General features: G+C 39.1%; 1 protein-coding gene across 1 annotated transcript in view; it reads right to left on the reverse strand.

Annotated features, from left to right (window-relative positions):
- Window positions 1-16,265, reverse strand: part of LOC145978788 (uncharacterized) — a 208,503-nt gene that overhangs the window by 29,023 nt on the left and 163,215 nt on the right. Inside the window, exons 17-18 of the mRNA XM_083111607.1 lie at window positions 14,209-14,250; window positions 8,494-8,535 (exon numbers count right to left, since the gene is read on the reverse strand). Coding sequence (XP_082967733.1) covers window positions 8,494-8,535; window positions 14,209-14,250 — 84 coding nt within the window. The remainder of the gene's footprint in view (window positions 1-8,493; window positions 8,536-14,208; window positions 14,251-16,265) is intronic.

Genomic DNA, 16,265 nt, shown 5'->3' on the forward strand with positions numbered 1-16,265 from the left:
CATGTTTCAGTGTTCTGATTTCTGATTTATTCTTGTAATAATTATTTTTGCTTGCATTGGCTTGTAAACCAAGACCAACGTAGTAGGAACTTATGCGTCCTTCTCCGTTGGCCGAGCTCTGGGCTGTTTAACACAACCAACCTCCCCATGTCTTAAAATATTTTTGGTACATTTATTCATATTTCTTCTCAACGTAAATGAACTTTCATGCCTAATGTTTAAATAGATTCGAACCTACACGTCATTTATTATAAGTGGTGGTCACTTTAGCCCTGCCTTTGATCTTGTCATCTGCTTCCCAGGAGTGTGCATCATTTTCGAAAAGTACATGGAATTCTTGTGCGGGAGCCCAACCTGTCACAAGGAAGGGTGAATGAACTTTTGAAAAGGACAAATGTTGACAAATGAGTTGTTTCTCTTGGCCACTCTAGCCACTCAAAATCTTTGGTATCGGATGATATCGGTGAAAAAAATTGAACCGATACTTGCCGATACCGATACCCTTGGTATCGGCCGATCAGCTCAGCCCAAATTACAATGTAAATGTATGCCACGGTGCAGCCACATCTTGTGGAGCCAATGAAAGTTTGCTTTAATGATATGAGAGAAATTTGAGCTTCTACTTCAAACTACAGGGTTTGTCCGGAAAGTAATAGGACTGATTTTTTTTCGCCGCGACTGTACTTCGGAGCGCGCGCGCACTGACTGTATTCGGTAGAGGGGGTTCCTACCTAACCTACAAGCGGCTAGTCAGTTGTCTCCGAGCACCCGGAGAGTCAGAACAGGCTTTTTCGCGCGACGTGTTTCTGTGAGTGGTGCAAGCCGAAAATGCAGCGTTCGTTAGAGCAGAGGTACGCGATTAAATTCTGTGTGAAACTCGGTAAATCTGCGACAGAGACGTTTGATATGATCAAGCAGGCTTACCCAGATGATACTTTAGCAAGAAGTGGTGTGTTTCGGTGGCACAAGGCCTTTTCGGAGGGCCGGGAAGAGGTCGCCGATGAAGACCGTGCTGGAAGACCTTCGACTTCGACAAACACCGACAATGTTACTCGTGTGCGCGAAGTTTTGAACTCAGACCGTCGACTGAGTATTCGCTTAATTGCCCAGATGTTAAATTTACCTAAATCTGTGGTTCATGACATTGTGACGGAGCATTTGAACATGCGCAAGGTGTGCGCGAAGATGGTCCCAAAAGTGCTTACTGACGACCAGAAGTTGGGGCGAGTGGAAGTGTGCCAAGAAAATTTGAACATGTGTGAAAGTGTGAACATGTGGCCCCCCCGGACTTCTTTTTGTTTCCTCGCCTGAAAAGGCCGATGAAAGGCAAGCATTTTGAGACGACAGAGGGGATCCAAGCATCTTGCACCGCGGCTCTAAAGGCTATTCCGGAGAATGCCTTCCGTGACGCCTTCAATGATTGGAAATCGCGCTGGCAGCGCTGTATCGACGCAGAAGGAGACTACTTTCAATTTCAATTTCAATTTCAATTTTCCTTTATTAAAGGGCGAGGTTCAGCCTGCGGCTGTTCTACCACCTAACCCCGAAATCCCAGTTTGTAAAGAATTGTAACGATTGGCTCAATAATTTTTTTTAAATCGACTCAGTCCTATTACTTTCCGGACAAACCCTGTATAATTGATGACGTTCTTTGCTCTCATTATATCAGGCAAGCTTTGATTTTTACTGAAAAGTTTCACAAAAAATAGTACTAAAGAAAATAAGGAAACAAATTATAAATTCTGACTTTCATGAAATTATCTGAATGTTAATGACTTCACATGTAGCTTTTCTTCACTAACATTTTGGGCATCAGTTGTGCAGTGTTAATTATGTTGTGGAAGAATGTGGTCATTGTGATAAACTAAAATAGAATGTTGGAGATTCAAATTCCAAGTCAATGTACATTTCACCTTACTCAAACTTATGCCATGAACATTTCACAAGGATACTGGATGTAAAACTTGACACATGGAACATTCTACGGTGAACATATTTTGATCTACTTCAATCATATGTAGTTTTTTTTCCATAACTTAATACCTATTATGAGACTAGCTCAAGAAGGCTTGCATAGAAATTAAGAATTAACATTAGCTGATCGTAACTGTGTATCTACGGAAAGTGATTTCTTCTGGAGAAAATTCACCTTTCGCAATGTCTCCCTCACACCTCTAATTTGAGCTGGAAGCCATCTTTGTGCATTCCTTTCAAAGCTGCCTAAACAGCCTTGATTACACCTTGTTTGATTTAAACTTATGTCATTGCAACCTCTTTTTGAGAGTTAGGAAAAGTGGGGAGGGGATGCAGAGAGCTAAATCAAGACTGCATGCAGGGTGTGAAACGATTTAACAAATTATTCCAACCAAGAAGGTAGTGACTTTCTACACCACCTAAACAGTATACAAGATATCGTTACATAGAACGATTATTATTTTTATGTATACAGATGGATCAAAAAAAAAAGTAGGCAAACTACTTTCGGAGGTATGCGCTTATGCCCTGGTACCTGAAAATTAACCCATGGTGTCAGTTCCCTGAATTTTTTATGAATTCCCCCGCTTTCTTTGATTCATCCTTTATTTTCCATTTTTTATTACAATAATTCACTGTCACATTGGCATGAATGCCCCAGTGTGAAGAACCAAATTTGTTCGGTTTTCCTGAACAAAGTTGGTTTTACATCATTCTACAAGGTAAGAAGATTAGGATAAAGGTTAGTAATAGTTGGAAGTAAATATGGGTTAGTGTTTAACATTAATGTTATTTATGAACACTGATACGAAATTACGTAAGTGTGTAATTGGGTGGATAATGTTTTGTTAGGATAAGTTTTATTGTGTGTCGTGTGCATTAGTGTTGATGAATGAGATGAGGGATAGACATTAACACAATTCTATGAATGTTAAGCAGGGTCTACCAGGTGTATAAGCTTAAATCTGCTGTTTGCTCATAGATGGCGTTAGTGAGCATATGGAGCTACCATGGGCGCGCCATACCTGGTGTTTGTATGAGTTGGACATCTGCCAACACGAATCAGTGCACATCGTCAGCACATGCAGACAACAACAGACAGTGTTCCTGTGGTAAGCATGTCTAGTTTTGTGCCAGAAAAAGAGCATATGCGGAAAGCTCTGCTTTTCTGCTTCCATTTGAAGAAATCGGCTGCCGAATCACATCAAATGCTTGTGGAGGCCTATGGTGACAGTGCTGTATCGGAAACAACGTGCAGGGATTGGTTTTGTCGGTTCAAAGATGGCAATTTTGACCTGAGCGACAAGAAGCGTGAAAATCGGCCCAGGAAGATTGAGGACCATCAATTGCAGGCTCTTTTGGACGAGGACAATACCCAAATGCAAAAGATGCTTGCCGAGCAATTGGGTGTTACTCAAGCAGCCATTTCCATGCGTCTACGTGCCATGGGAAAGGTTCAAAAGATCGGAAAATAGGTGCCGCATGAATTGACCGATCGGCAGCTGGAGAGTCGCCAAAACACATGCGAAATCTTGCTTGCCAGACAAAAAAGAAAGTCTTTCCTGCATCGAATTGTGACTGGCGATGAAAAGTGGATATATTTCGAGAATCCTAAATGCAGAAATTGTGGGTTGATCCCGGCCAACCATCAACATCTTCCTCGAGACCAAATCGCTTCAGCCGGAAGACGATGCTGTGTGTTTGGTGGGATCAACAGGGTATTGTCTACTTTGAGCTGTTGAAACCTGGTGAAACTGTCACTGCCCACCGCTACCACCAACAACTGATCAAATTGCACCATGCTCTGTGTGACAAAAGGCTAGATTATCAACAAAGACATGACAAGCTGATTTTTCTCCACGACAACGCCCCATCGCACACGTCAAGACTGGTCCAAAACTTCTTGGAGACACGGAACTGGGAGGTGCTACCCCATCCTGCCTATTCACCAAACCTGGCCCTTCCGACTACCATCTGTTTTCGTCGATGGGTCACGCCCTCGCTGAGCAGCACTTCGATTCGTATGCAGACGCCCGAAAATGGCTTGATGAGTGGTTTGCCTCGAAAGAGAAGGACTTTTTTTGGCGTGTTATCCACAAATTGCCCGAGAGGTGGGCAAAATGTGTAGCTCACGAGGGCAAGTACTTTGAATAAATTTCTTGTTGCTTTCTATGAACAAACCATGTGTTTTTCTGACTACAAAACAGCAGATTTAAGCTTATACACCTGGTATGTTCTAGTATGTTATGTTTGAGATAGTGAGAATATTATTAGCTTTGAGATGTAAGTATTAATACTAGGAAGGGATATGATGCAAGGAGACTTGCGGGAGACCAGCAAGAGTTGGTCGGACTGGGATGAACATCGGTACCACGGTTGGTACCGGGAGATCATCAGGAAGGAAAGAGGTAGGGAGGGATTTCCTGGGAAGTATCGGGTACTTTAGTATGTTCGGTAGTGGAAATATGGAGAATTGTCAAGAATCAGTGAGAGAAGTTTGCAGAGTGTTTAGTAACGAGAATAAAGAAGAGGGTGTATGATTACAGTTTAAGAAAGATACGAAAAAGACAAATCTGGGTTAAATTCGGTTGGTTCCTGGGTCGAGTCCTTGCAGTGTTATCCTTTGCCTTTCTCTGGGGAGGCGTAACCTTTTTTTGTTTCTGGCGTATCACTGTCTTGTGTATTAGTGTCTCCTTCTTGATGTTCCTGTGATAGGTTTTGCTTCCTCTTGGTGATCTTAGTCCGAAGGAGGGATGTCCTGTTGTTGTTGTTGAGTTTGTCGAAGGTGGATTCTTTGTGATCTTCTGGGGGGTATATTACGTTCCGGAGGTAGGGGTTGAATGGGGAGGTGAGTGATGCCGGATTTGAAGAGGGAAAGTTCCTCTTTCGACACCAGGTTTGTTAAGTCGTTTAGTAATGTAAAGTGCTCAGGATTTCTTATTAACTGGTACGTGTTGAAGTTTGGTAGCTTTTGTCTTAAATCTTCGATTTGTTTGTTTGATGTCTGGCAAAAGAAGGCTTTATGTTCCGGTGTGTCCGTCTCGGTTTTACATTTCAGGCATTTATCAGTCTGTCTGAGGTTGTGCTTATTTAGGTGTTGACCGTAGGGACCGTGTCCCGTTAGGAAATGTATGAGACCTCTCGTGGGATGGAAATGGTCCATCGAAAGTCGTTCTTTTATGTTTGGAAGGAAGCTGTGAAGTCTCCTTCCTTGCGTAGCTTGTGTCCATTCCTGTTGCCAGACGCTAAACAAGTGGTTGTAAATTTCTGGTACCGTGGCAGGGCGTATTCCAATTAGTTTATAGATTTCGTCCTCTTGTCCATTTCTAAAGTAATACTTTGATGCTCTAGTTTTAATAACGATTTCAATAGGCTGTAGGCCCGCAATCATGAGAAGAGCCAGGGTTGAGGTTGTTCTGAATGCACCCGTTAGGCGAAGTATTACTTTGCGTTGTGAAGATCTCAATCTGTTTTTAATGTACTGTTTACTGGTTTCCATGGCCCACAGGGGCGAGCCATAGGAAATAATAGAATTATATATGGTAATGAGATATGTTTTAATGTGTGATAGTGGAAGGTTGTAGTTTGCGGAACTCAATGTTGCTAGACTGTTTATAGTTGTTTTGGCCTGGGTTGTTGCCAGGGCTCTGTGTCTGTTAAAAAACATCTTCTCTTGAAGAGTAATACCAAGGTATTTAGCTTCTCTTACTCTTTTTAAGTTTTTTCCTCTGAGTTTGAATTGAGGGTTTCTTTGTAACTTCCCCTTAAGGATAATATAATGCATCTTTTCCGAAGCTATTTAGAGTTTAGCATGATCACACCAATTGGATAGCATATTGATTGCAGAAGATGCTTTATCTTCGATTTCCCTTCTTGAGTTACCAGAAGTGAGCATGATAATGTCATCCGCATAAGCTATGATCTGGTCTGTGTCTGGATGGTCTTGTAGTTTCATAAGCGCAGGCTCCAAGTTAGTATTCCAAAGATCGGGTCCCAGAATGGAACCCTGAGAACAACCTTCTGACGTAATCTTACTCATTTGTAGATCCGGATATTTGATGCTAACTTTTCTGTTAGAGAAATAACTTTTCAGAAGTAGGAAGAGTGTACCTGGGCAGTTCATGTTTTTGAGTCTTTGAAAAAGGCTGGGCTACCACAAATTGTCAAATGCCCTGGCAATGTCCACCATAATTCCAACCATGTACTTGTTTGGAGTGTTTTGTGCTGTAGACGATAGCAGGTATAATGCATCATAAGTGCATTTACCTTTCGTGAACCCAAATTGTATCCCTGATATGGGCTTGAGCAGGCGGAATTCCTTGAGTCTTTTTAGAATAAGTTTCTCGAAGAGTTTTCCCAAAACGTTGAGAAGGCATATTGGTCTGTATGAATTGACCCTGGTTTCATATTTATTTTGATGTTTCTTGATGATTATTAAGTTTGCTTCCTTCCAGGTTTCTGGGAATGTCTTCTGGATAAGGCACTCATTAAATAGTTGAGTAATGTAAGGCGTAAGCACTGGAGTGATTTCTTCTATTATTTCCACAGGAATTCCATCTGGTCCCGGGGACTTCATCCTTTTCATGCTCCTTATTTCGTTTTCTACTTCCTGGGTAGTGAAAGGTAATATCGGTGATTCTGGATATGGCTGGTGATATATTTTTCTTGTATCCTTATTTTCATCGCTGTCGTTTTCAGGTTTGTCGTCTGGTATGAGATTCTTCATTAGGAAGTTGAAGGTTTCTTCCAAGTCCTTTGTCATATTCATGTTGTTCTTGTCATTAATTAACGTGGAAATGGTTTGCGGTTTTTTTTATTTTGCCGGTAGCGATTTTATAGGAGGTGCCCTATTTATTTATTTCCAGACATTTTTCGATGAAGATATTCCATTGTTGTGTCTTATAATTTAGTAGCTCGGTTTCGTATTGCCTTTTTTTGGCACAGTAAATCTGGAGGTTGGCAGTTCTGTATTGTGCGATGATGGATTTTTGATATAGTTTCCTGGCTTTTTGCATTTGTTTCTTAAGGTTGGTTAGTTTCTTTGGCCATGACTTCCTCTTCATTTTCCTTTGGTTATTTCTGGGTGTTGAATTTTGTAATGCTTGTCTGATGTTTGCAGAGAGTTCCTCTGCGAGCGTGTTGAGTGATTTTTGTTGGTCCAATTGTTCAGGGATAATGAGTTTCTCTAGGAATTTTTGACGATCGATTTTTCTCCAGTTTAATATGTTCTCCTGGTCTGTCTGTTCAAGCTGATGTTGCCTGTAGATTAAGTCGAATAGTATTAAGTTGTGATCGCTTGTTGTGGCGAGATCTATAACATTCCAGTTTTGGACATCGCCCAAGGCCCTTGCATTCGTGAGTGTTAGATCAATGTTGCTTGAGGCGCCCACCCTTCCCCTGTAGATGGGGGGATTATCTGGCTGATTTTCGACTTGTAAGTTGTGCTCTGAAATGAATTCCTCCATGGCTACTCCCTTGGTGTCAGTTTCTTGGCTGTACCACCACGGAGAGGAGGAGTTTGTGTGAGCTGTGATTATGATCTTGTAATTTTTGTACGCATTGCAGATCACATCGATTTTTTCCAGATATGGGTCTATGTCATGGCTGAATTGAAAATAGCTATTTATTAGGATCCACACCACGCGAGGACAAACTATTTTGGTATCAATGTAGAAGCAATCAGTTTTGCCAAAGCAGACACATAGTAGTCTTCAGACCTACCCAGTGGCATGGTGTTAACACTGCCACCCTGTAACTGAGGGATATTTGGTTTCAATACGTGGTGAATATTTTATCCTTCTTAATGGCTAATATCAGAATGGCCATGCTAAAATATGTAAAGGTTCATTATGAACCTTTGTTTTCACTTTGCATAGGTTATTTCATAAAATTTAAAAAAAAATCAAATATGAACCATAAGCTTATTAGAGTGAATTACCTCTCTCTGTATATCCACCAAATGGATATCGTTAGATTCAACGTAAATCAAACATTTTTTTTTCGATATTGCCATTTCAGAAAGTGTGAAAAATACATTCTTCCCAAATGTTTTTGGCCATTAATATTTCAGTTAAGTTATTGTTTAGGGAATAATTACATTTTCATGGATATATATTAACCCATACTACAATCCTAGAGTACCTTGAACATAACAAATGTTTTCATTATTCTAGTAAAAATTATTGAAAATAGCACAACATTAAGATTTCACAGTTTTCAATTTTTTTTCAGTATCTTAAACTACACCTAAAATTTATTGCTTGTTATTTACATAAAGGAGATTTGTAGAGCTTTCAAATGAAGAAGACTGAGAAAGTCTATCACTTTTCATTGTTTGTGGCATAACTTTCATCATAGGCATGTTTTCACATACCTTCTAAAATGTACACTTTCTCTCACCACTTTGCAGATCTGTAACTTTGTTGTCAAAAACTACTGGAAAAAAAAATCAGTTTTTAATGTATGTATTTTAATGTAACATGAAATATGAAAAAAATTGAATATTTTTTTTTTACATACTGCACAGTCCCTCTGCTTTATCTGCTGAAGAAGGATCCGATTCTGCAAGACAAAAAGAGATCATCATTTCACATATCAACATAATATTGTAACATTATACTTCCAAATGTATTTATTTCGCTTTGCTCTCTATGGTGAAATTTAAGGTTGTGGCATAGAGCAACCCATAATTATAGATGGTTCTATGGTTGTGGAGCCTTATCTTCTACTTGACCATATTTAGATATACATTTTTGTGTAACTTGTCTCAAAATATGTAATAATAAATCCAGAAAAGGGTATAAATTTGCAGTCAAGATATTTCATGTTCTTCATGTTCGAAAATACATTTTTGGCTAATACTTCAATGTGTTCACATTTACATTTTCAAGTTAAAATTTTTATTGAAATACTATATCTTAATTCTTTGTGTGTGTTTATTTTTCCCTAAAAAAAATTAAAACAGATACAGGTTCAAATTTATTCATGTCTCTTTGTTAATCCTAGAGTGGTCTAAATATTTTACTATAAGCATGAGCCTAGTGAATTATTTGACAATAGGAACAAACTGTAGGTTAAGGAAATATATATGCCAGTACGAGAAATGGAAGTCATTTGCTATTATAACACTTTTAGTCATGTATGTTGTAACGAATGTTTGTTCCTCGGGGTTCTTTTTTTTGTATCATTTAGCATGTACATAAACATTTTACATTAGATCTATTTATTTCTCAGTTTGTTCACACTTTTGCATTCTCAGCACCTTTCTTGATTCCAGGAATATTATGCAACGACAGGGTCGCCAAAGCCACTTACTCGATGCACAGCCATGGGGAAAATTTCTGCAGACACCATGTTTTTCTACAGCTTCAACAGGGTGGCTACTCTAGGACCATGATAAAATTCAAGTATAATTCCCGGTTTTCAAGGCGAACTTTCCAAAAATTCAAGGCTACAAGCAGATGTTTTCTCTACATCAATGTATTACGAATCTCACCATTAACACATATGCACACACAAATATATTAACAATATAAAGGGTCTGTGTGATTCCAATGTATCCAAAAACTCTAAATCAATTCAATCAAATTTAATTTATTTAAAATATTTAATTTAAGGTACGGAGTTTACATTTGCAATTCCACATATCCAGACTCGAAATACATCGTCAAACACAAGTAACGGATGTTACGGGATATACTAATCTACGAAAATTTGTTAATTGCACAAGAACTTCAAACTCAAAATTGTCTATTCAACTTTAGGATATCTTATATTGCAATAATCTTTCGTCTGCGAGATAGGCTGTTCTGCGAAAGACACTAAAAAAAGTAAACGGATTGAATGAATTCTATTTTATTTTTCCCACAGCTTTTGTTTTCTTCCTCGATAAAAATAAAACCTATACTGTGAAAAACTTGCCTCAGAGCGTTTATAAATATGTATAAATACAATGGGACTTGGATTAATAAAAGTTGCAATTTTTCACGTCTACGGAGAAAAATTCACGTAGAATTCATGCAAAATTTCCTGACCCAATAATTCGTGCAGAATTCCAGGAATTCCTGGTGAATAGCCACCCTGTTCAACCCCATTCCCGCACTAGCCTCTGTCCATCTTCCTCCATTCTATCTGTCTCCCCCTCCCCTTCTCAGTTCACATGCTTGTGTCTACTCTTCCAATGAGACCACACTTTGTCACTGATCTACCCTCCAACCTAAGTATTAGCAAACATAAAACTATCAGTTCTATCTGCCGGACCCTGTATTTATTACAAAACCTGTTCAAGAAGGCTTGCATAGGAATTAAGAATTTTCAACTATGAATATATCGAAAATGGTCTCTTCTGGAGGAAATGAACTTGTTCGGAAGTCTCTGCCACACCTCTAAGATGTGCATCCCTTACAAGGCTACCTACCATCATGGCTTTCATCACACTTTGTTTGATGTAAACCTAAGTCATCACAACTTCTTTTTGAGAGTTAGGAAAATAATCAAAAATATCAGAGGGGGCTAAATCAGTACTGGACACAAGGTGTGGACTCATTTCAATAATTCTTTCAACCAATACACTAGTGACCCTCTATACCACGTGAGAACAAATGGAATGCTTCGTTCACATGGAGGGGAGTTTCTACCTACTTTGGTGAGAATGTGGATGCTCTTTATGGATATGTGCTATCTGTTTTGTCAGAGCAGGCACACAATAGTCTTCATGTCTCTCCAGTGACATAGGGTTAACCAGTGGCGTATGCTGTGTCTAAGATCTGGACTAGCTCACTATGACACTTGGTAATAGGCTATGGAGGAAGGGAGAAGACTAGGCTCATTCGTGACATCACCAAGGAAGCCACATTGCCATTCCAATGGTAGTCAGGTTGCAAACTTCTAAAAATTCTGGTTGCCAACTTCTAAGAATTCAGGTTCAGGTCCAACTATGAATATATCGAAAATGGTCTCTTCTGGAGGAAATGAACTTGTTCGGAAGTCTCTGCCACACCTCTAAGATGTGCATCCCTTACAAGGCTACCTACCATCATGGCTTTCATCACACTTTGTTTGATGTAAACCTAAGTCATCACAACTTCTTTTTGAGAGTTAGGAAAATAATCAAAAATATCAGAGGGGGCTAAATCAGTACTGGACACAAGGTGTGGACTCATTTCAATAATTCTTTCAACCAATACACTAGTGACCCTCTATACCACGTGAGAACAAATGGAATGCTTCGTTCACATGGAGGGGAGTTTCTACCTACTTTGGTGAGAATTTGATTGCTCTTTATGGATATGTGCTATCTGTTTTGTCAGAGCAGGCACACAATAGTCTTCATGTCTCTCCAGTGACATAGGGTTAACCAGTGGCGTATGCTGTGTCTAAGATCTGGACTAGCTCACTATGACACTTGGTAATAGGCTATGGAGGAAGGGAGAAGACTAGGCTCATTCGTGACATCACCAAGGAAGCCACATTGCCATTCCAATGGTAGTCAGGTTGCAAACTTCTAAAAATTCTGGTTGCCAACTTCTAAGAATTCAGGTTCAGGTCCAACTATGAATATATCGAAAATGGTCTCTTCTGGAGGAAATGAACTTGTTCGGAAGTCTCTGCCACACCTCTAAGATGTGCATCCCTTACAAGGCTACCTACCATCATGGCTTTCATCACACTTTGTTTGATGTAAACCTAAGTCATCACAACTTCTTTTTGAGAGTTAGGAAAATAATCAAAAATATCAGAGGGGGCTAAATCAGTACTGGACACAAGGTGTGGACTCATTTCAATAATTCTTTCAACCAATACACTAGTGACCCTCTATACCACGTGAGAACAAATGGAATGCTTCGTTCACATGGAGGGGAGTTTCTACCTACTTTGGTGAGAATTTGATTGCTCTTTATGGATATGTGCTATCTGTTTTGTCAGAGCAGGCACACAATAGTCTTCATGTCTCTCCAGTGACATATGGTTAACCAGTGGCGTATGCTGTGTCTAAGATCTGGACTAGCTCACTATGACACTTGGTAATAGGCTATGGAGGAAGGGAGAAGACTAGGCTCATTCGTGACATCACCAAGGAAGCCACATTGCCATTCCAATGGTAGTCAGGTTGCAAACTTCTAAAAATTCTGGTTGCCAACTTCTAAGAATTCAGGTTGCCAACTTCAGAATAGACGTTATCTTCTTTTTGAAATCAGGTTAATTCACAGTTTCTAATCGATTTTTCTTCAGTACTTTACTTTCTGGGCTTCAGGCTTCGCAGATAGCCTAGCTAGCCTGGAATATATGCTCCTGGTGTTAACACTGTCACCGTGTAATCAAGGGGGATTTTTGTGCATAAAGTGAACTTAAAACAAACTTCAACTTAACATCTATATTAACCACATGCAGTATTTGGTAGCACAAGATACTTGTACACAACATAATTCCTTGATAATTAAAAAACGATCACACCTCAAGTCCACCTTATTTCTCAAATGATTCATGCCCTTCATATTTTTCTTTATTATTCTTGTGCTATATGATGTGGAATTTCACTCTCATCTATGCCTGCACTATCATTTTGTATGCTTCTGAATGTATTTGTCATAATTGAACACAGAATTTCAATGCTAATATCTATGACTTGATTGAAAGAAATCTGCAAACAGCTACTTCTTCAGAACCTTTTGTTTTGCATACTGCTTACTAATGGCTACAAATGCTCTCCAATCAGAGAGAGTGCCTTGTTGAAGATGGAAGCTCTTCTTTTCCCACATTAACAATTGGCATAATACTAAGGGTAAATAAATAAAAATAGCTCTTCATTTATTGGCCGTAATGGGTCTTTAGCAATATGAGAATAGCCATGCTAAAATACATTATATTGCCAATAATGACTGATATCCATAGGAATGTGCTTACCTGAAGCTGATCTGGTGTCAGTACGAGGTAAGTCCACCATTCGCTACTAAAACAGCTTGGTGGTGGTGTTTGGGCAGTTTGGTCTGGATCACAACTGGCACTCTAACTCCTCCCACAGATGTTCAATGGGATTTATATCAGAGATGGCCAGTCGAGTTCATTCACTCAGTTATGGCCCTTGCTTTATTGACAGCTACGTTGTCATGCTGGAAATGAAAAGGGCCACTTCTGAACTGTTGCACAAGGTGTGGGAGCATGGAGTTGTCTAATATTGCGATAGACATCGGCATTCAGGGTTCCAGGCACCAAAACCAGGGGAACAACAAAGAAAACATACCATGATTCCACCCTTGACAAATTTCATCCCCGGCCATTCACTATGTCCACACATGTCCATCAGATCACCACAACATTTAGCATGATTTGTCATTCCACAGGATGTTTATCCATTGTTCAACGGACCACTGGCAACATTTTTGCAGCACTATAATCGGCGTATCACGTTCCAGACAGCAACCATTGGCTTATGTGCTGCAGCTCTCCCATGGAATCCCAGTGCCACCACCTCTCACCGGATGGTACAAGTACTGGCATCAGTTCCCAATGCTATCCAATGAAGCCTGCCAGTTTGACTTCAACACACAATGGACCACTAATTCCTATTGGTTATTTTTTTTTTGCTTCCCAAGCCGTGGTTGTGGTTTTATCACACCCTCATATTTCCACTTCACAACTTCATCACTGACTGTTGCATGTGGTATCTGGAACCTCTCCGAAATCTCACAGATGGAATGCCCAAATCGGTTAGTGCAGATAACCAACCATATCCCCCATTCAGCCCCACTCAACTCACATCCTCTGCTTATTTTGACTGCTGGTAGCGGTATACACATCTACAGTATACTCACTGTCCTTTATGAATCGTTCTAGTGGCTCATGAAGTGTACTGATGACGTATGGGTGATGCTCCTTACAGTTTGGAAGAAGGGGGGGTGTCCGGTCATTATTGGCAATATTTGTGTATGTAAACAAACAAAAAAAAAAACCTGTTCTCACTTTGATTCAACCATTTTTAGGGATAACGATCAAAGGTTGTTTTGTAAAATTTTGAAAAGAATTTAAGTTTTTTTTTAGACATTGCCATTTCAAAAAGTGTAAAAATGCTTTTTACCCAATTTTTTGCCATTAATTTTTCAGCCAAATTATTCTTGAGGGGAATAATTTCATTTTACCTGGAAATATATTAACCCATTCTACAATCCTAGAGTACCTTGAATACAACAAATGTTTTCGTTATTCTACATAAAATTAAAAAAAAAAAAAATTATATACTTTTCGGTGCATCTGCTTTAAGTGCTGAAGATGGAACCAATTCTGCAAGACAAAAAACGAAAAGAGCTTCAATATAATGCGAACTATACTTATAAATAAACCAATTACCAGTACTTTCATGGAAATTGTATTTAACTTCTTCAAACTCTATAAATCAGAATCTGGAAGGGCAACCTGATGGTTTTAAATGGTTTCAATTTTGGGAAGAGTGACAGGAGAGGACCATGTGATTGGCGGCGTTGAACTGACTGTGCATAAGGTGCCACTTTAGTGAGGATATCATTTCAGGTACCTCAAGGGAAAGAATTAGTTGACAAACCACACACACCAGATGAATTGAAATATGCTATTCATATCGAAGTTACAGTAATACCTGAAGACATTGTGTGAGTGCAATACAGATCTTTGAAAGGTTAGAAGAATGTCTACAATAAAATGGAAAGCATGTAGACTTAATGAAAAGTAAGTTACAACAAATGGCATACATTAAAGAGTAGAGTACCCAATGTCATAGTGGTAACTTCGTTGCCTTGTAACCAGTGGTTCCTGGGTTTGATACCTGATGGAGGCACACTGCACAGTGGATTAGATCCCACTTTAAACTTTACGTTCAGTCCCGATTAGCCTATCTGTGCATTAAAGTAGACTTAAAACAACAAATTAAAAAAAAAAATACAGATTAAAAACCTATTAATGAGCAACAATTGATGCCAAGCAATTACACTGATATGCATTTTGAATATTTTTTTTTTTTGCTTCAGAAATGAAAATAGCTGATCTTTGTCATTTTGAATGTGCTGAACTCTGATCTTAAATCGCTTTTTCTCACCACATCAGGTTATTATGTAATGTTGAGAAATACAATTAAATGTAATACATGTAAATTTTAATGTACGTTTAGTAAACCTAATTACATTACATTAATTACCTGAATCAATATATGCTATACATATTATATGAATATGTGATATGGGATTAAATTTACATGATATATTAATAGTTTACAGTTTTAAGCAAGGATTCAAATAACTGACAACCTGTCTTCATTCACACGAAACTTTGCGATGTTTTGATGCTCTGTGGTGTTCAGCTGGTGATTCTCGCTTTAAACACCAACAAAAGTCTGCTAGCATTGTTGCAGTCCAGCGACCCTGGTATCTGGATTCCATTGTTTTCATATCTTTGTGAAACCGTTCACCGTGTTCTTCACTATATTTCCCCAGATTTTCCGGAAAGTGATCTAAGTGGTTGTAGAGGAAATGTAGTTTCACACTCATTCTGCATCCCAATATTCGAAATGATTCCAGCATCTCATTTACAATTTCCTCGTAATTTGCAGCCTTATGGTTACCAAGGAAATTTTGTACTACATTTTGGAAAGCAAAATCTGCTGATCGGTTAATGTTGCTGTGAAACTGCTGTCTTGCATTAAAGCTCAAATTTGAGGTCCTTCAAACACACCAGCTCGAAGTTTAGCCTAAGTCTTGTTGTGAAATTTTCTCTTCAGGAAAATAAATGCTTCACTGTTGGCGGGTAAGGACACAACGAACTGTCTCATCACACCTAGTTTTATATGCAGAGGGGGCAGTAACACTTTGTCTGGGGAAACAAGTGGTTCATACAGTATTCGTGCTGGCCACTTTCTCTGGTTCTAGTGATCAAATTTCGCCCGACTATTCCATTCGCATATGAAACATGGGTATTTGGTGAACCCAGACTGAAGTTCCAGAAGGATACCCAGCACTTCTATGTCACCACAAACTGTCCACATATGGTTCAAATACTGCAATTTATCAATGATTAATTTCAGGTTGTCATGTTTCTTTTAAACATACTGAATAAGCAAGAGGGATTGGTGGTATGTCATTACCATTTTTTGGTAAAACTGGTTTAAGGCTTCTCACTGAACTATTGATAAAAAACACCACTCTGAAGGGTTATACTGAATGTCAATAGCACGAAGCAAGCCTTCAACATTGTTACAATAAACCATAACTTCATGTGTGGTAAAATATTGCTTGAAATCCTTCTCTCTGTTCCTATACCACCGGAAAGAT

Source organism: Lepisma saccharinum, chromosome 25 (genome assembly GCF_977018435.1).
Source record: "Lepisma saccharinum chromosome 25, izLepSacc3.1, whole genome shotgun sequence".
Lineage (NCBI taxonomy): Eukaryota > Metazoa > Arthropoda > Insecta > Zygentoma > Lepismatidae > Lepisma > Lepisma saccharinum.